A 20,217-nucleotide genomic window follows, 5' to 3' on the forward strand; every position below is an offset into this window, starting at 1 on the left:
AGGCAAAATTTAACTCTTTCCAAATTTTCAGAAATTATTACACGCAAAAGGTAAAAAGGTAAAAACCGATTTTAAAAATATTTTCAGTGTAGATTTTTTGACTGATTTTTCGCATAGCATAAAAAATTTAAATACTTCTTCAAAGCACCATCCCCAACAATATTATTTAAGCAATAAAAATGCGTACACGTTCAGAAAAATTGCGCGAAATTTCTGAAAATCCACAAGTTTTTGCAATGCATATTTTTACGGTGTTTATACAAGCCCTGCTTTTGATGGTGGATTTTTTTTTAGTTCCCTTAAATTGTTGGGTTAATTTTCAACCAAATTTTTGGATACAGTTTTCTGTCTATTAATCCATATTCAATTTAAGATAAAATTACTTATCTCCATAATTTTCTACTAAAATGAAAATGTTCAAAGTAAAAAATATATCTCTTTCCGCTCCAATAAGTTTTGCTTTTCCCATTATGATCAGTGGGATTTTTGTGCATTGTTTATGCATATTCTTTCTATACTGAAAAATTTCACTGTTGTTTTTTTTTATAGTTTTTTAATGATTAAAATTTGCAAAACATCTCTAGAAAATTTTTTGTTATAAATTAATCGTGTAATCCTAAAAATGGTGTATTGTTTTAGATGTATTAGACACTGTTGATATAGGTCTAACTTTAAATAGAGAGCTTAAAAATACATCATCTGCTAGCTAACAAGACAGCGACAAAATTGGTCCAAAATTATTTTAATTAAATTTAAAAAAAATGAGCTGAAGAATATTTATGTTGTTTGATGGCAATGTTTGTTACAATGAATTAAATTTTTAAATTTATACCGATCCCAAAAAGAGAGGAGATTTTTTAAAAATAATATGAAATTTTGATTTTGTTGATTGCTATGCAGACGAGGCAAAAAAATAGAACAAGGACAACGTTCATAATACATATAGCAATAAAAAAATTTGAACTGTTAAATTTAAAATGGAAATATTATAAATAAATTTCATTTGCATAAAAAAACAAATTAAATCAAGAGAGCCTGAATTTTTTATGTTTCAACCGACTGTGAATTTTCTTTAAGACTTCTTTTTAAAATTCCTATAATAAACCGTCGCTAAAAATATTGTTTTCAAGGATTCACCGACGCTAATACAACATCGATTTTGAAAGCTTGGAAATTTTGCGGCCGATTTGCGAGTTTTTCATCCCTCGAGGCGAGATATTTTTTTACGCCAGGGAGAGAAGTAGCAAATATTAAAATAGGAAAAGTCGAAGAACAACAATACCTCGTAGTTGTCGTGCTGATGGGTGTTGATGGCCGCCGCGGGGCCTGCGTCGCTGCGGTGCAGGCGGGCGCACTTGTTGAGCGCTTGCAAACGGCGAAAAAGGGCTCGCAGGGCGTCGCGGTCCAGGAACGGATGGTCCTTCTGCACGGCTTGCAGTTCCACCGGGAACTGGTTGTCAACGTACATCTGCGCGTACTGCGGGAAGCCGGCTGCCCTCATCCACCGGCAGGCCTCCGCCGCCTCGATTTCTACAGACAAAAACAGGGAAAATCAATAAACTGCTCTCGAACATGCATAAGCAAGGTTGAACAAAACGCACTGCTAAACACGTGAATTGTGGGCGAAGGCAGCTTTTGATGATGACGAATGATTTGCTTTGTTTCTGTTGTAAAAATAGCAAAGATAATCGAGATAACAATTGTTATAAGCAAAGTTCACCAAATCCGTAACCTTTGTTATCCTCTGTGATATAGGCTTTATTCTCGTGGGTATCATTTTCAGATGGAGGAATGGAAACTCTATGAACATTCATTCAGTTGATCGATCTTTTGTGTTGCTGCAAAAAGGAAATAAATAAATATGAATAAAAATAGATTTTAACTTAACTATTTTTGGCATAAATCGATCATAAAATTAAAAAATTAAACAACATGATCCTCTAAATGGGCACAAAAATCCAGCGGGGGCCAGATGTGCGGTAAAATTGGCTCGCATTGCGCAGATCCAAGATGGCGTCTGAGTGTGGGAAACAAGAAGCTCTCTCTTTGGATTCCTGTACGAGTGTCAAGAGTTTGTTTTTACGATCCAAAAGACACAATTAGTACAAGTATTGCAAATTACGTCACAATATTGACCAAAACTTGGTTCTTTTCGCGAATTTTCACGTGCCAGTTTTTTCGCGCCATGCTCCACTGGACGCCATAACTGCGCGTCGCACGAATCCGGCCCCCGCTGCAAAAGTCTAAAATTTGCGTTGAAATATCTCAAACCAAACGAAAACAGTAAATTAGACCCCAGTTCTTGTTTCTGCTATTAATTTAAACGCAATCGTCGCCCCGTGAAATTAATTCCCGCATGAGGGAAGGGGGAAATCCAGCAAGTAGTGAGTCGGAAAGCTTTTGCAATCCACCTAAATCCAAATTGACTCGTCATTGCAATGCAACAGAGGCAAATCAGCCCGCACTCGACTCCAAACATCGCTTTGATTCTCTCATGGCAAGTGAACGCAAAGCATGTGCTCAACAAACGAAAAAATTGCTTTAAAAAGGATTGATACTGCAAAAGCCTGGAAAATCCTCGTTGCCAATGCATGAAATCATCCCTTAGGATTCAGTCAAGCCAAAATTGACCTGTAAATTTTTGAGAAAAATGGCTGCAAAGTTAGCACATGCTTTTCAAACTGTCTCTTTACTTGAAATCTGATTTTATTTCCAAACAAAGAGTTTCTCCAAAAAAGTGTCACATACTGTTGAACAGATCTCGACGAGAGGAATCGAAATCTGCCAAGAAAATTCTGTCGAGCGCTAGAAATTTTGGAGAAACTTCGGAAAATTTGAATTTTTACTCTGGCAAGGTCCTTTTTTTATTAAAACAAAATGTTTATCAATCAACTGCATATAACATTCAACAATTAAAATTATTTTCAATTGTCGCCCTATATCAATCCTCTTTAAGTTTGATCTGAATTAATTCAAGAGTTCATTTTCTCCTCCCTTGAACCGATAAAAAAAGATTTAATCTCACACTAAAATCTTGAATGTACTTGATCGAGTGTATAATAGAAAAGGGTAAAGTTTGTCTCTTATTCGTCCCGTTTAGTGAGCAGCACCGACGTGAGACGTGAGCAATGAAGCAAAAAGTACATATATAGACAGAGAGAGGCTTTTGCAATAAGAGCAGCAGCGCCTGTTGCTCCATCCCGGTCTCTCTGGCTACAAAAGGGCGGCGAATAAACGTGGTGCGTGCGTGCGGCTGCTTTTCCCTGCGGACGCACGTTTCACCACAGGCGTTTCTACACGGATCGATTTCGCGTGGAGTGCAAATAAATCGCCGGCGCTATTTGAATTTTGCTGAAAAAAAAAAAAAAAAAAAAATACCAGCAGCCTTGATTGAAGTTCAACCGCGAGGCGACAATGCAGCTTTTACCGCGAACGCAAACAATGGAGAGGGAACAATGACCAGCCGGCCTGCGAACGAATCCAAATATAAACTCTCTCTCTTTCCATTCATTCAGTTCCTCGATATAACAGCTGCACATTCGGACGCACGCGGCCTGTCGGAAAAGGAATTGGCCCAAGGAAGGAATAAATAGCACTGCTGGGAATTGAGAATAAAAAGCAGGTGCGAAATACCCGCTGAACAGAATGAACCTTCGAAATTAAACCGGAAACTAGGAAGCCCTGGATGCACGCGCCTCGCCACTTGAATGAGGAAAATCGGTATCGTCATTCATGAGTTGGATCTAATTTTGAAGGTGAGAGATGAATTTGCGTATAAAAGAGTGGCTTTTTGTGACGGAACAAATATCTAGCTGCCTGAAGCAGTGTGGAAAATGTATTAAATGGAAAATCTCTACATTAATTAAATTTTTTCCCAGTTAATCAATTTGGGCTCGATATAAATTTAATAAATAAAGGAAATTTGTGTTTTTAAAACTCTAAATTTAAATTTTAAGATGCTTGTAGGTACGTCTAGAGCCAGTTAACTCTTTTTGATTTATTTATTTTATAATAAAAAATAGCTTGGGTTTCGAATGATTTCTTAAAAATTTTAATTAGTCTAAAAATTTCACTCATTTCACTGTCGATTCGAAATTCGCAGGTGCGTTCATGTGTTTTTCTTTTGATTTCTTTCCTAGATATTCGCACCAAACATGAAAATTTTGACTTTTCTGTCTGAAAGTTGGTTCATAAAAAGAGAATCGGACTCACTTTGTGAGAATATAAAAACTATAGAAGACGTTCTTCATTAAATATATCTTCTGTAAAGATTATTTTTAGCAAAACACTTTTTTAAACGATTAATGGAAATCGTATATTTTTAATTGATACACTTTTGAAAACTTGAGGAGGAGTTTGTTTCCTACTAGTTGAGTCGAAAATATTAGAAAATGTCAGTTTAGATATTTAGATACATTGATTTTGAAACTTATTATTATTCATATATTGTACACTCTTCATATTTAAAACGACTCCTAGCGAACTATAAAAAAATTAAATGCAACTGAAAAGACATGTTTAATTAACGCATATTACCTTGGAATTGTTGTAAGTTTTGGATTCTAAAAAAATTAAAATTAATATATTAATTAATAAAATAGTTATTGCAAAATATAAATCAAATTAATAAGTATCATTTATTAAAATCGGAGTTTAATAAATTTTTTGACATTAAATGACAGGTTTTATTAGGACACATTAAGACGTTTTTTACCAGTTGTTTAAGAAGATTTTCTGTCCAAATTATCGGAGAATGCAAATGGATTAATTATATTTTTTGACTTCAAAATATGATTGATACAGGGCGACAATAATTAAAAATGCAATAAGCAGTTGATCGATAAATATTTTGTTCTACAATTTGCCACAATCAAAAAAGGATCTTTTTTGCTAAAGTAAAAATTCAAATTTTTCATATTTTCTCCAAAATTTACAATGCTTGACCACGCATTTTCTTGGCATATTTCGATTCCTCTCGTCGAGATCTGTTCAACGGTGTATGCCACTTATCGGGGAAACTCTTGGTTTTGAAATAAAAAATCGGATTTCAAGTAAGGAGACAGTCCTCACCATTTAAAAATCATGCTAACTTTGCAGCCACTTTCCTCAAAAATTTAGTGCTACTTAGGTAAATTTGGCTTCAAATGAATCCTAAAGGACGAGTTCATGCATTGGAAACAAGCATTTTCTGGCTTTTAAAATAGTAAGCTAGTTTAAATCGAATTCTAGAAGGATTAAATATATAAGACTTTTAAGAAAATTTTACAGTTCGCAATTAATTTTGCTCCTACATACTCTAGACAAAAATAAAAAAGAGGCAGCAAATTTGCTAAATTTCTTTGTTGATTTTTCATTAAATACTAGAAGCAAGCAAGTGGTTGTTAGAATCAATATTTTACCTAATTTTTAAATGTTAAAAATTGTCTGGTGCCAAAAATTTCTTTGAATTTATCAAAAACCTTGCAAAATATAAGTAGATGATTTGATTTTTAACAAATTTTAGGACTTTAGGTTAACGCAAGGACGATTTACGTGGTTTTTTGGCGTTTTGAGAAGTCTTAAAAATCGGTTCATTTGATGCCCTAAATGAAAATTAGACGCACAAAAAATCAGCCAACTTTCTGCAAATTTTTTACACCATATTGCAACTTGTTTCGCAATCCATCCTTTTTTATTGAAAATTCATCCTTTGAACTATTCTGCACTGCTTCATTTCTCTCAAATAATTTGAAAACACGGACTTTGTTTTGTCAGAATATAGGGCACATCATCCCTGCAGCAAATATGCTTGCGAATAAATAAACACCAAGTCCTAAAAACACCGTGAGCGTATAACAAAGAGCTTTGAAGCACCATTGTCCGCGCATTGTCCTACGTACGTGCGAAGCCGAGCACCTCCTCGCAGAGACGCAAAACCAGATCCGTTTTAAAACCCTCTGAGCTGAATTAATCACCCCGTCATATCCCCTTTTGAATTTCAGCGGGGGCGGGCGTTTGCAGTTTTTCTAGGGGGCTCGGTACGGGGGCCGCGCGTACCTGCGATTTTCTTCTCGCGGAGGCGTCGCCACAGCTTCTCGGCCCTGCCGAGCGACCATCCCTCGACCCTGGCGCTGAAGCTGCGGAAGAACTTGTACTCCTTGAAGTGCGCCATGGCGTATCGACTGACGCCTGTTGACTGAGCATGCAGGCCCGCCGAGCACCGCCGCTGCCCGGGAACGCGCGCCCCGCTCGTGCGCACTCCCGCGCGCCCTCATCCGCACCCCCGCGCCTCGTCGCCCGCCCCGCGCGCACCTATAATGAACCTGTGGCTCTTCCCGACGACTCCCTCCATTGTTTCCTCATTAATTATTTTATATACACGGCTCTTGCTCGCTTCTTCGCTGCCACCGCCGCCGCTCCGCTCCGCACCCCCCCCCGCCACCCCCGAGAGTGGCTCCAGTAATTATTGTTATTTGCGTCACGCCGCCCCTGCATCCATCCGAGCCGGGCGAAACGTGCAGTTAACCTAATTTTTCGCCCGTCCTTCCGTATGCTTTTCAAGATGACAGGCACTTTTCTCAGATTCTAACCGAGGGACGTTCAAAAGGGTGGCTTTTGAGGTTTTCACAGAGTTGCCTGACTGCTCTAAAAGCATGTTTTGGCTAAAGAGTGGAAGGTTAACAAAGATAGACCATCTATTTTTGGAAATAATAACTGCCCTGCTTTAACTATTGTGTTAAGATTAAAAATAAAATATCCAACTCAATTTAAATTCAGTGTTCTCATCTTCGCCTCTTTCCAATTTTAAGCGAGCATTTCAATAGCTAAAAATACGCATTTTGGTATCATGCAGAATAAGCCCTTTTAGTATTCGAAGCAACTAACAGATGGCGCCACCGTATAATTTCATACTAAATTTGATTTCAAGGCTTTTCCGCTGTGATTACAGACTCAATCTGCCATTGTGGATTTTTCACTTAATTTGCTTTCTTTTGACGTGCTGAAAACCAAAATCGGTTCAGCCAATCGCTGTATAGAATCGTGAAAAACTATTTTTTGAAATATAAAATTTTTTCCGACGTTTCTACGGTGAATGGCTAGTCTAATTTTGTATTTCAGATCATTTCACATCAAAAGAAAGCATATTAAGTGAAGATTGCACAGTAGCAGAATTGAGTCTGAAATCAGAGCGGAAGTGCCTTAAAATTAATTTTATTACGAAAGTAAACGGCGGTGCCATCTGTCGGTTACTTTGAACACTAAGGGCTTATACATCTGGTGTATTGAGGACAATTGGAGCCATTTTTTTCTTCAGTTTAAGATTTGTTTGCGTTGATTCATTTAAAATAGTTAGGGTTTATTTGCAATAATCTATTGAGGACCAAATTTTAATTAAAAATCTAAATTTATCAAAACATAAGAATCGTAGCTGATTTTGACTCTCCTTCTTAGAGATTAATTTAACAATGCATGCCAAAGGGGCAAGCAAGTGCCGTAATAAAAATAAAAACAATGCAGGCTAGTGCTTAAACATTTAAAATTCTTTTAGGACCAATTCTATAAAAATTAAAAAAAACGCTGCTGTTGCATTACTGATATTTTGTTTTATCTTGATCCTCAAGGGTTGTAGGGGATTTCTTTTAGTATTTCCTGCATTTAAGGATTCATTTATTTTTAACAAAGTTGTCAGTTAACAAAAAATGTATTTTTATTTTCGTTAGCGTAAAAAATAAATTAAATAAATGTACTCACCGCATACGTGCTGCTCCGAATGCGACCGCATTTGAGGATAGTTCTGAAAAAAAATAACAAACATTCTCGATTAATATCTGCGCCAAAATAACACAAACTCATTGTCAGTTTACATCAAGAGCGGCCTGTGCACGTTTTGGGGGCGCACAAAGCGCCGTGGAAAAGGGGGTGTCATATTTGTACTGCTCGGCTGAAAGGACACCAGTGCGTTATTAACACTCGAGCAACCGACTTCAAACAACGCGCGGCCCAATAGCTACATATACAAGCAGCGGCGGGAAACTAGGCAAATTGACACTCGGCTGCACGCTGGAGCCGAAATCAGCCAGCTCGAACGTGCGGCGGCGACGGCGACGCAGGCGAAAGGGCCAATCGATACGCGATTAATAAAAAATATTTTCTCACCCGTTGGTTCTCTTCGTCGTCGGCCCCGTCCTGACCGTCTTGGTCCGCGTCCTTCCTCAGGACGGGCGCCGACGACGACTTGGCGCCCATCTTGGGACACAACGCAGAGCCGGTCAGCGACGATATCGAGCTCGGACTGTGTAACAACTGGCACGTCTGCAACCAGGACATATTGGAAAATGGATAAAAAAATAAATATTATGAGTAAACGATAATAGCAGTTAGTTTTAGAACATTTCAGATAGTTTTAGAAACAACGCCGCTGACTTGCAACACACATTTAATTACTTGTTATTTTTAAATCACGAAAGTGATACTATTTGAACCAAATTTAAAATCGTTTAAAACCACATTAAACTCCTGGAATTGTTTAAAGGCGTCTAAAAGGTTTCCAAATATAGTCTTAAACCAGCTTTTTTCAAAAACCATCTCATTTTTACTGAAATGCTCTAAAAAAGTCGGCTATTTTTGGTATTCACAGCCCTAGTAAGGAGCTTGTACCTCAATTTTCTGTCTTTTCTTGACCCTGGAGTCGATGTCGCTGGCCGTGCTCTTCCAAGAGGGGATGCCATCCCGTTTGGCAATAGGGGGCAGACTGGACCCCCAGCCCTCGAGCAGGTCGCCGGCACTGCCATTTCCGCTGTTGCTGTCGCAGCTCTCGCGTTCAGGACTGGACGTGTCAGCTGCTGTCTCTGCAGAAAATAAAACACAAAATTATTATTTTAATTTTAATTAAAATAAATTGCTAAAATTTGCAAAGCTAACATAATCATTTTTAAATTTTAAATTAAAATCATAAGGATTTAGTTTTCATTTAACTATATTTTTTAAGGTAAATAATAATTATTTTAATATTATTCGAAATTTGAATATCAAACGCTCATCTCTTAAGGGTAGCAATTATTGTCAGAGATGACGTTTTATTTTAGCAACAAGTAAATATATTTTTTTAAAGATGGTAAAAATAATTATATTTATTTTAAGGAAGGAATAACATTGCTCACCATTGGCGCCGTGTGACGAGAGGAACGTCTCCTCGCTGCTGGAGAAAGGGGAGGTGCTGTCGGCGCCGGCACTACCACCACCGAGGCTGCTATGACTGCTGCTCAGCCACGCCACGCTCGAGCTGCGGGACAGCGGCGTCTGGGTGCCCGCGTCTGACGACAGGTTGTCCCCGAGAATCGTCGTTTGTACCTTCTTCAAGAATGTGTCCACCTCTCTCGGTTGCTGTAATAGCAAAATATATAAATTAATCTGAGTTTGTTCTTTCAAAAGTTTCTAATGCAAAAAATTGTTAAATCAAACATCATTACACTATTCAGTTTTCATATTTATATCATATATCTATGTTCTATCCCATAATATTTATTATTTTCTTTGAAAAAACATTAAGAGACTAAAAAGATTTGTCAAACTTTAAACAAACAATATTTGTCAGGCTTTTTTCATGTTTAAAATATAAAAAAATTGTTTTAACAATATACTTAATTAGTATTAATTCTTTATTTTACTTTTCAATGATAAATTTATTTGCAAATTGAACAAGCAGAGTCAAAATTTGATAAAAATTATATTACAATTAAATCAAATTGTACTAAAAATAAATTAGTTTATTTTTTGTGAAGGGCAGATGGTCTAGATTTTATTTTCAAAAGGGTTGGCTTCTGTTTGAATTCAGGTGGTTGGAAAATCTATTTTATATATTTTTAGTAAAACAAAAGTATTTTGGATTAACATCAGTTGAGAGAAATTACCAGCAAGGGCGAGGTTGGCGTGTTTGCCGGCGAAGAGGTTGCGGTGCAGTTATCCTTTTGCTGCTGTTGTTGCAGCAGGTCAGGGAGCAGCAGGTTGGGCCTCTTCGGCGGCACCTTTGGCGGAATCTTAACCAGCGGCGGACTGCTCGCAAGGGGCTGCTTCTTCTCCTCCTCCTCCTGCACTTCCGTCAGGGTGAGTCCATTGTCGCAGCTGTCTTTGGGGTCGGGCTTGATCACGTCAGGGTATTGCTGCTTCAGGGCGGCTTCTCTCTGCCATTGGTCAAATACAGCACCAATTTCGTCCTGGAACACGAAAATCAGGCAATTTAGTAAATATATCGCGGGATTTTATTTATTTAATTAATAATTTTTCACCTAAATTTCATTTTGTAAAACGAATGAGAGTCGATAGAGGGTATGATGTTACAACTCCTTTTTTAAATTTTTAATTTTTTTTATAATTTTTTCCGAAATGTTTAAAAAAAATTATTGTATATTTCTTTCTTTTTTCTGTTTTAAAATTTTGATTTCTATTTAAGAGCATTGCACAGATATAATTCCGCTACTTTTTAATTACAGCAAATATAATATTGAGTTGGCAGTGTACGAAAAATACTCTTGAGCACTCGTGCTATTTAATAATCTATCGTGAACGCAGCCAAAAGAAAGCTCCTTCTGCCCATTGTTTACCCGTTTAATGCAAGACCCAGATTAATTAGCGATGACGAAACAACTGGAACTGACACCGGCTTGTGTTTCTGCGTGGTTTGCCTCGTTTTATTGAGCGCGAGCAGAGGCCCTCATCAAGGCTGACTTTGTAGGAGGTGCGTGTGTGTGATTTTAAACCGATTCCAGGTAACGCTCCTATTCAAAAGTGGCCCTTTGGCTATTCCCAGACGAACTGAACCTTTAGTCAGAACTCAGAACAGCCTTTGAATTATTATGCTTATATTCGATTACATTCAGTATTACTATCTTATGTATGTATCAAAATTAGATCCTCTCTTTTTTTGAGATTCTTTGAATATATTTTAATGATTTTAATAAAATGTATGAGGTTCAAAATTTAATAGTTAAAAAACTCATCTTTAAAAAATGTTAATATAATAAAAAATATAAGAATGTCCTTTAATGGATGTTGCATTAAATTTATTAATCAAACCACATAATTATAAATTAAATTTTAAGGTAATAAAACAATATAAAAACTAAAAAACGTATGAATTCTAAAATATTTAATAATTACCACTTTTAATTTTTATTTTTTTTTAAATATAGCAATCAAATTAATATTCTTTTAAACGCTCAAAAGACAAAATTATTATTCCAGAACAGTACCTAAACTGGCATCATGAATCGAATTGATTTGTGCATATCATTTTTTTAATTTGGATCCAAACTAAAAATTGAACATCTTTTGTTTTGGAAAATCAGGAGCAACTAGTTTTTTAATTACATCTATATACAAACTCATTTAAAACCATTTCCTACAGTTTAAATACGTCAAGGGAAAAATTAAAATGCGAGCAGACCGCAAAGGCCGCGGAATTATCCTGTTTAGGAAGCGCAATTTGGCGCGTCACTCAAACATCAGTCTCTGAGTGACGTCACCGATTTCTCGTGCAGAGTGGGCACCAATCGGTCTGTCATGCCGAGCAACATAATCCGCTGCGTGTGTTATACCAAGAAGGTGAGCCACTTGCACTCTGTGTATAGTTAGTTAGCAGCAAAAGCGAGCGCCCGAGGCGAGGAAATAGTAGTGTAAAGCGCGCGCGACATGCACAATCGATGTAAGCAGCAGCCAGAGGCGGCTTAAACGGTGCAAATGGTCGCGCCAATTATGAAACATTGCTCGGCAAAAAAGGAGCGACACAAACGCGAGAGCTGCTCACTTCTCGGTAATTTTCGCGGCCGGCCACCTTTGCAAATGACCCCAGAACATGAACTGCCAATTTTTTCTGCTCTTCGGTTACTAGAAAGGCCAGCTAATAGCCGAAAATGTTGTTAAACTGTCAATTGAGAATTAAATATTGGAAATGCAGCGAGTTTGAAATAAATGATTCGGTTTAAATGTCATCAGCGGGGGCCAGATGTGCGATAAAATTGGTTCGCACTGCGCAGATCCAAGATTGCGTCTGAATTTGGGAAGCAAAAAGCTCTCTTTGGATTCCCGTACGAGTGTCAAGAGTTTGTTTTTACGATCCAAAAGACACAATTAGTACAAGTAATGCACGAAAACTTGGTTCTTTTCGCGCATTTTCACGTGACATTTTTCGCGCCATACACCACCGGACGCCATATCTGCGCGTCGCACGAATCTGGTCCCCGCTGAATGTCATATTTCAATATTTTTTATATTGCATAGTAAGTTTTAATTACAAAAAATGCTACAAATGGATGAAATATTCCCGATTTTTAATAATTTTGATTTTTTTTTGTCTGAAATTGATTTAATTTTATTTAATTTAAACTTAATAATTTGTACTGCATTTCTATCACCTTTTCATTGAAAAATTAATTTGTAGAAATTGCATAAAGTCAGAAATTAATCTTGTGTTGGGATTAAGATAAAACTTAAGCTCCAGCTGCTCGAAATTGTTTGTTCGTGCGATGAAATTGAAAAGAGGAGAGCTCATCTCTATGCGTATTTACTCTGCTGAAAGTAAGAAAGGTCGTTGTGCATGTGTGTGTGTGTGTGTGTGTGTTTGGGAAACCTTGCCGCTCGCCGCGTTTGACGGACGCGCGAGAAAAAGCAGCGATGAATGGTCGTTCGTTCTTGTTTCTTTAATGAGAGCCACTCCCGGCCGCGCGCACCATATGGCTCGTCGGATTTCTACTTCTTCGCGCACCGTGCCAGGCATTAATAATCTGATTTTTTTTATTTAAAGCCTTTGCACGGTGTGATTGAGCATCTGCACGTCATCCGTCGCTTCGCACCGCAATAAATTCAAAATTGGCAACGACCGTGGGTGTGCAATTGTGCTGATCTTTGCCCTTCGTCTTAGGGTGTGTCCCAAAATTGCAATGTGAATAGGATATTAGTTTTTTAAGTGGATTTAAACAGGTTAATAATTGAAAATTATTGGAATTGTTCGCTTATAGAAGACAATTGATGGAATTTTTTATTTAAACGATTTGTTTTACGATGTGCAATAATTAAAAGATGATTTTGGTTCAATTAAAATTCAGCGGGGGCCAGATGTGCGATAAAATTGGTTCCCACTGCGCAGATCCAAGATGGCGTCTGAATGTTGGAAACAAAAAGCTCTCTTTGGATTCCCCTACGAGCGTCAAGAGTTTGTTTTTACGGTCCGAAAGAGACAATTAGTTAAGAGTAATGCAAATCATGTCACAATATTGACGAAAACTTGGTTCTTTTCGTGCATTTTCACGTGCCCGTTTTTTTCGCGCCATACTCCACCATACGCCATATCTGCGCGTTGCACGAATCTGATCTCCGCTGGGAAAATTAAAATTTTGCTAATTTGGGCTGAATTTAAAATTAAGCACTTAACTAGTTTTTTCTTGGTAAAGTTCGATTCCTTTGAAACGGTGTCTAAACCTCTACAAATAAAATATGATTTCGAGTAGGGAGACAGCTATCACTAATTGAATAGCATGTAAGATTTTGCAGGCACTTTTCTAAAAAAATGCAATTAAAAAAATAATAAAATCGTTGGTCAATTTTGGCTTGAGCTGAAAACTGCGATTGTTGGCAAAAAAAGATTTCCAGGAGTTTGCTGATTAATAGCAATATTGTTTAATTTGATAAAAGCTTTAGAGTTCTGTAAATATTAAAAGGTAAAACAACTGCAATTATTTTAAAGAATTGATAAAAATATTTTTCTGATACAAATTGTTTTTTAAAAAAATTTATTTTAATTAATGTTGATATTTTTACTAAATGTTTAACAACTCATTATTTCATTTTTAATAACAGCTCTAAAAAGGACAAAATAAACATATTTTATATAACTGCCGAGAAATATGGAAGACACTAGAGAAAATGTTAACAAATAATAATAAACCGTTCTTTATTGAAGATATTGTGCCCAGATCTATTCTGAATTGAGATTGAGTAATCAAGTGTCATCTATTTGTCTGCAAAGTGCGGTCATCTTCGTAAAGTGGATTGCGTGCGTGCTCGTTTGAAAAGGATCCCATCCGCCCGTTCGCGATTAGCTCCTCTCTTTTATCTCGACGCAATTGCGGCAGATTACATAATTATTGCGGACGAGCAGCAGCAGCAGCAGCCGCCGCCAATCGTCGTCGGACAGTTGGGCTGCGTCGGATAATCGAAATGAGAGAAAATTGCGCACAATGAGAGCCGAGCAGTGACATCAGAGGCAGTGGCATTGCATGACACTTGTGCGGCCGCCGCACAACTCTGCCAATTAATCTGTTAAGCCGCGCTCGATTTGGAAGGAATGCTGTAAGAGTTGTGACGCAACCACGCACGACACAATGGCAAAATACACTAATAGAGTTGGTTTCAATGGACCAATCCACGCAAAAACTGATTTTTTCCAAGGATTTTTGTACTTTTTAGTGATGAAAATAATTTAGGGGTGTGCAAAATCGGTTATTTTTCATAAAAATAATTTAATTTCATTACTAGATGAATCTGAGGGTGTGCAGTTTTTAATTTTCAAATCAGAATTTCTCGAAAACAAAAGGGGGAACCTCATAGAAACTTTAAAAAAAAGTTATCACTCCTTTTTTATAGAATTTTTAATTTAAAAAAAACTACAAAATGAAACACATCCAAAAATGGCCCATTGAGCCCTGGCCGGTGACAAATTTTTAAAAACTTATCGCAAACCCGATTATTTTGAGAAGGGAAACCAATCTAAACGATAAATATTTTTTTTGGTGTTTTGCGTAAGTGTGCGTAACGAACGTTTCCTTTTTAAGAAATCATTTCCGCTGTAGAAAGGCGATATTTTCACACAGGCGCCTTTCTTCCTGTTCTGCATGATAAACCAGCGGATTAGTCACGGCAAAAATGCAGGGCTTCCGTCGATTTTGATTGGGAAGTGGTGCACGAAATGCCAAAAATTCCAGGCCACCGAACTCTTATTGACAGCAATTCTTTGAAAAAGCTGTGAGACAACTGCGCCATTGTTGCGTGTGTTTTTTCCATCCATTGTTCGCGGTGCGTGGAAAGTCGAAAAGCGTTTCAATACGCACGACGCGTTTCCTGCGCCAAGGCGTTGTCTCATTGTCGCTTTTTGGAACCTGACAAGAAATTTTTATAAAGCGTTTCGGTGTGGCGGAAGAAATTGAAAAAAATTAGTCAGTTGTTGTGATATGCTTGCATTTTTACACACACAAACAGCTCATGTTCGTTTCACTCTGTTTTGCTGACTCACACCATCAGGAAACTTGTTGAAAAACTGCTCCGAGGTCACGTCACGAGCGATGAATTTGATTGACTTAATTAATTTGCCTGTCGCTAAGTGGCTTAATTAAGCTAAAAACTGTTTCCAACTGAATTTCGAATTCGGAATTGCATCAAAATTAAACGGACCGACCTCAAAATCCAATTATCACCTGATTAGCAAGGCCGTGAGAAATTTCCATAGCAAAAAGGTGTCAAAATTCGGCTCAAGAACCAGTTTCGCTCTGTCCGCAGAGATCAGTTTATTAAATTAATGAGCAATACACCGGCCATCGGCCGAAAACCTATTTGAATATTCAGCCGGCGGGGTTGGAATGAAAAACTCGAGCAGTGACGAATCGCCTTTTTAACAGACGCCCGCTTTTTCAACAGGCCTTCTTTCAAACGTCAATCAGACGAATTTTACAAGCAAGAGGCAGCCAGCGTGATTTTTCAAACACAAAGTGCGCTCGCTGCGTGTATGTGTGTGTGAGTCTGAGTCTCTCTCAGTCAGCCAGCCAGAGCTTGAGACCGAATTATAAATTCAGAACACTCGAACGGATGTGTCAATTCCCAGCAGCACGCATCACGCGCCGCTTCTCTGATTGATTTAAGCTCTGGACGAGAAGTAGTCAGCAGCAGTCAAAGTGAGATGCTTTTCCTCTCTGAATCATCTGTCCCGCGTTAAATCACCAAATTAGGAAAAAGATCGAATTAAAATCCAAAAATCTTATTTTCTCAATTTTTTTAACAATCCATCAGACTAATTCCCTCCCGTGTGAACATTAGGATGCAAATTCAAGCCACAAGAAGTGGTGCCGTTGAACCTTGACGCGCGGATCAAAACATTTCTAAAAGTCAAATTGTTGTCGAGAGTGTGAGCTGCGCTCGGTGCTCATTAGAAAAGCAAACGGCAAAGGTCAGAGGACATATCTCTCTCTCTCTCCTGCAGAGCCGACCATAATGAAACACCAATAGAGAAAACACGAGCAGCAGGTCACGAAGCGAATCACGTAGAGAAGCAGGAAAATTAAAGATCGCTTTGGCCGCCATTGACAGCTCCACCTAGCCCGAGCTGGGAGGCGACCCATTACTCACAGGGAGCACGGGCTGCTGTATTCGCAGTTAAATTGCTTCTTGTACTACTTGATCGTGATAATTGCGGCAGGTAACAATGTTTAGAGCGGAGGAAATTTTGGATTTTGAATAATTTTTCCTTCAAGTTGCGTTTAAAATATTTAAAAGGCTTATTGGCATGCGTAGTGGTCTTGTGCGCAGATCCAGCATGCGCAGTGAGCTTTTGCGCAGGTCCAGCATGCGCAGTGAGCTTATGCGCAGGTTTGGCATGCGCAATGGAGATAAATAATGCTTTTCACGCATGCGCAGAACGTTGTTACGTATGAAATACATGCGCAATATATATTTTAAGTATTTTTATTCATTGACGGTCCATAGAATTCATGTTTTTCGGAGGTAATAATTGATTTGCAAGATTTAGGCAGCGTTCCTCACTGATTTTGGAGCAAACTGCTGCTTCTGAACATTTTTGACGTGAACACTAGAGTAAACCAAATCAGTTCAGGCAATCATTGTGCTTTGAAACGATCTGGAAAAAATTTAAACCAAAGTATCTGCCGTCTACTTTAATTTTAATAAATGACAACTATTTTATTTTTCTTGTCAACTGAAATTTTGAGGAACGTATACAACTTAAGTGTGCTCGCTAAATAAGCCATCTGCCACTGCAAATTGAAGTATTGAATTCCGTTTGGGTTCAGAGTGCACCCACATTGAGAGAAGTGGGTTGCGTCGTTCGTACACTACGCTCAGCACCGAGTTTTGTAATGCAAATTCTGCCTGGCTGGACTACAATTACACAATGTCGAGCACAACACACGGCGGCGCGCGCGATAACAGTGCCGAGAGTCAATTAATCAAACGCAAACACACATCAGAATTGAATTGCTCGCCCGTTGAACCGGAACCAAGAGCAAATTGCCATATCTTTTTTGCAGTCGTTCCAATCAAAGTGTCTTTAGGAATTTCTAGAGTCGCTTTGCTTGTGTTGCCCCGCGCGCGCATTACGTCATTACGCCTACTCGCGAGCGAGTGCGGCTTTTTGTCATTGTCCCAATGTATGCACACGATCTGTGTGTGCGATTTGAACCGCGGCGTGACCTCTCGGGCCGATTCTCACTCAATGCACCGACGGATGATTGAAACAGGCCTTGTCCCATAACAATCACGCTCGATATTTGTAGCAGCCGCGAACAATGCGAGAATCGGCCATAAATTTCAGACCGATTCGCATCTATTCCGAGAACCTGGCGTTCGTTTTCCCTACTATTTAAATGGAATCTACGTGACAGCGTGCTAAATTCGCCGGTTTTCGGGCGAGACGCTGTCTGTTCCGCCTCCTCTGCTTGATTTGTGCGCTTTTGAGAGCGTCCTGGACAGGCGGAGTGGCCGAAACTGGCCGAAAACGCGCCATTTGCGCCCAGGATCGCGGTTTCATTAGTCTTTTATTGCCCAAGCTCCGCATGTGCAAACCTTACAGACACACATTTTCACGTGTCAGAGCGTGTTGAGCCCCGAATGCGATTTTTGGCTTGAAAACAATCAATCATAAGCGTGGGAATATTTTAATTTTATTATTTTGTCTTCTTTCAATTCGGTATTTGTCAAAAGAATGGAAATTCGCCGGAAAATTTCCGGCATTTTTTAAAAACAGGACACCGCTTTCTTTCTACCACAATTGGAGACATATTTTTCCTTTTTTTATATTGGTATAATTATCTTGAACACTTCCAAAGACGTTAAAAATCAAAATTCGAGTTGTATTTTGTTAACAATGTGTTTCCCACTATTTTAGATAATAATTTATAGTAAAAATATCCAATTGAATCATCCGATTGCTCTAAAATTTTAAATCAAATCCAATGCATTTTTAAATTCTGATCTTAATTGTATGAATTTGTCAAGAATAAACAACAATAATAAGTGTTGAATTCAATTTAAATATTGGTAATTTTTCCATTTGGCACAACCTCGAGTGGTCGCCTAATTCTAAAATTTTCCATTTATTGGGACAAATTAGTTTATTTTTTTTGGAAAACCAGACATGAAAAAACCCGACGTAGTTAATTCCTAACCCCCTCTTAATTTATATAATTAGCAATAAATAAATTTTAGTTTTAACAACTAATTTTTAAAATAGTATCAAACTCTTGAATACACTTAAAATTATTTAATTGAAATTTGTTTGTTTGTTTAAACGACTATTTTATTATTTTTGATTTATTAATAATTTATGATGTAAACTAAAACTGTTTATTAACTAAAGAGTAACTAATTTAATTTTGCAAAGAAACCAAGAACCTAACATTAATATTATTTTAGAGTTCATATTTTAAGCAACGCTTTTTAATGAATTTTAAATTCAATTTCCTTCTTTATGGCCTTAGCAGTTGTTTCTTTATATATACGATTATTACGATTTAATGTTCATGAATGAAATAATTTTACTATTAAAATTTCACCATCAAATTTGAAGAAATGGTAATTGAAGATTCTTGAGGAGGGAGTAAGTATGTCACTAGCTGATAAATGAATTTTCGCTTTCGGGGTGCGACGACCATCTGCTTATAAAATTTATATAGAGATCCGCACAGCTTCTTTTCGAGTGCGTGGGCCGGGCGAATTGCCTCCTCGGCGATCCGCACCACCTACTAATGCTCGCCGAATATCAAGAGTACGGAGCAGGAAAATAAAATCGCGAGAGGTGTTTGCTTTGTTCTTACATCACCTGACTAACTACACGCATGTGAGGCGTGGGCCGAAGACAACAAAAGGAGAAAATAATAATGCTCTTCATTTTTGTGTTTGCTCTTACAGCAGATTTGGCAATTTCGTATTGGCTTTGATGATTTTGCAATTTTCTAAAATTCTTCGCGTGAAAATGGGTCTAGATAATAGTGCTTAACATACGAGGACATGCATCACGGCCGAGAACCACCTATTTTTCTGTCGAATTAGCGCATTTCAAGGCTGGTAAAAAACTATAATTTAGAGTGACGAATATATACGAAAAGAGCCTTCGCGCGCGCGGACGCTCCTTTTTATTATGATTTACAATTATTATTACAAACACGACGGCTGCGCGCGCGGTATCAGCTTGTCACTTGGATAAATAAATAGTCGGACAGGCAGGAAAACACTCGGCGTGAGAGTATGTAAGCATATTTTTCGAAAAAGGGAAAAGAAAAAAGTCTATTTAATAAGAGACGCGTCGATACACGTAATAATGAAGCCGACGGGCCACTCCCTGTAATTGCTTTTCAAGAGAGAGATTCCTTTTCTCCTCATCTCTCTATCAGCAAGGTAAATATTGGCCCTGTACCAAGAAAAGTTGAAATAATGTTGGTTGCAGCGGTGCGCGCGAGTGCGAGAGAGAGAGAGAGAGAGAGAGAGAGAGAGAGAGAGAGAGAGAGAGAGAGAGAGAGAGAGAGAGAGAGAGAGAGAGAGAGAGAGAGAGAGAGAAAAGCGAGCTACCTGCGCTGATAAAGAGATAAATCCTCCGAGAGCAGCGCTAACTTGCGCGTATCACCTTGTTTTCAGCGCGAACCATAAATTTTTATTTGCCCCGCACTAAACGCCGTAAATCACGCGCCAATTCCAAATTGGTTTCGAAATCGCTTACGGAATGGAATTTCTCGCTCTGCAATATTGATTTGATTTCGCAGTTTTGTTTACATACACTCCTAAATAATTTTGTTCAGCCTTTAAACTAACCCAAACAGCAAACAAAAAATAATTCTAAGGCTTCTATCTATTAAAAAAGCCTTACCCTGCAATTAAATTTCTTATATTTAGACAGTCTATTTAAAAAAGGGTTTTACAAGAAGGGTAAAATTAATCATAGGAAAAATGATTTCATATTTATTAAAA

The 20,217-nt window shown here is 38.0% G+C and overlaps 1 protein-coding gene across 2 annotated transcripts in view; it reads right to left on the reverse strand.

Annotated features, from left to right (window-relative positions):
- Positions 1-20,217, reverse strand: part of cv-c (crossveinless c) — a 66,272-nt gene that overhangs the window by 10,737 nt on the left and 35,318 nt on the right. For both annotated transcript variants that reach the window (XM_065481246.1, XM_065481245.1), the window contains exons 3-8: positions 9,891-10,193; positions 9,141-9,363; positions 8,638-8,828; positions 8,137-8,292; positions 7,732-7,774; positions 1,283-1,530 (exon numbers count right to left, since the gene is read on the reverse strand). In XM_065481246.1, coding sequence (XP_065337318.1) covers positions 1,283-1,530; positions 7,732-7,774; positions 8,137-8,292; positions 8,638-8,828; positions 9,141-9,363; positions 9,891-10,193 — 1,164 coding nt within the window. The remainder of the gene's footprint in view (positions 1-1,282; positions 1,531-7,731; positions 7,775-8,136; positions 8,293-8,637; positions 8,829-9,140; positions 9,364-9,890; positions 10,194-20,217) is intronic.

Source organism: Cloeon dipterum, chromosome 2 (genome assembly GCF_949628265.1).
Source record: "Cloeon dipterum chromosome 2, ieCloDipt1.1, whole genome shotgun sequence".
Lineage (NCBI taxonomy): Eukaryota > Metazoa > Arthropoda > Insecta > Ephemeroptera > Baetidae > Cloeon > Cloeon dipterum.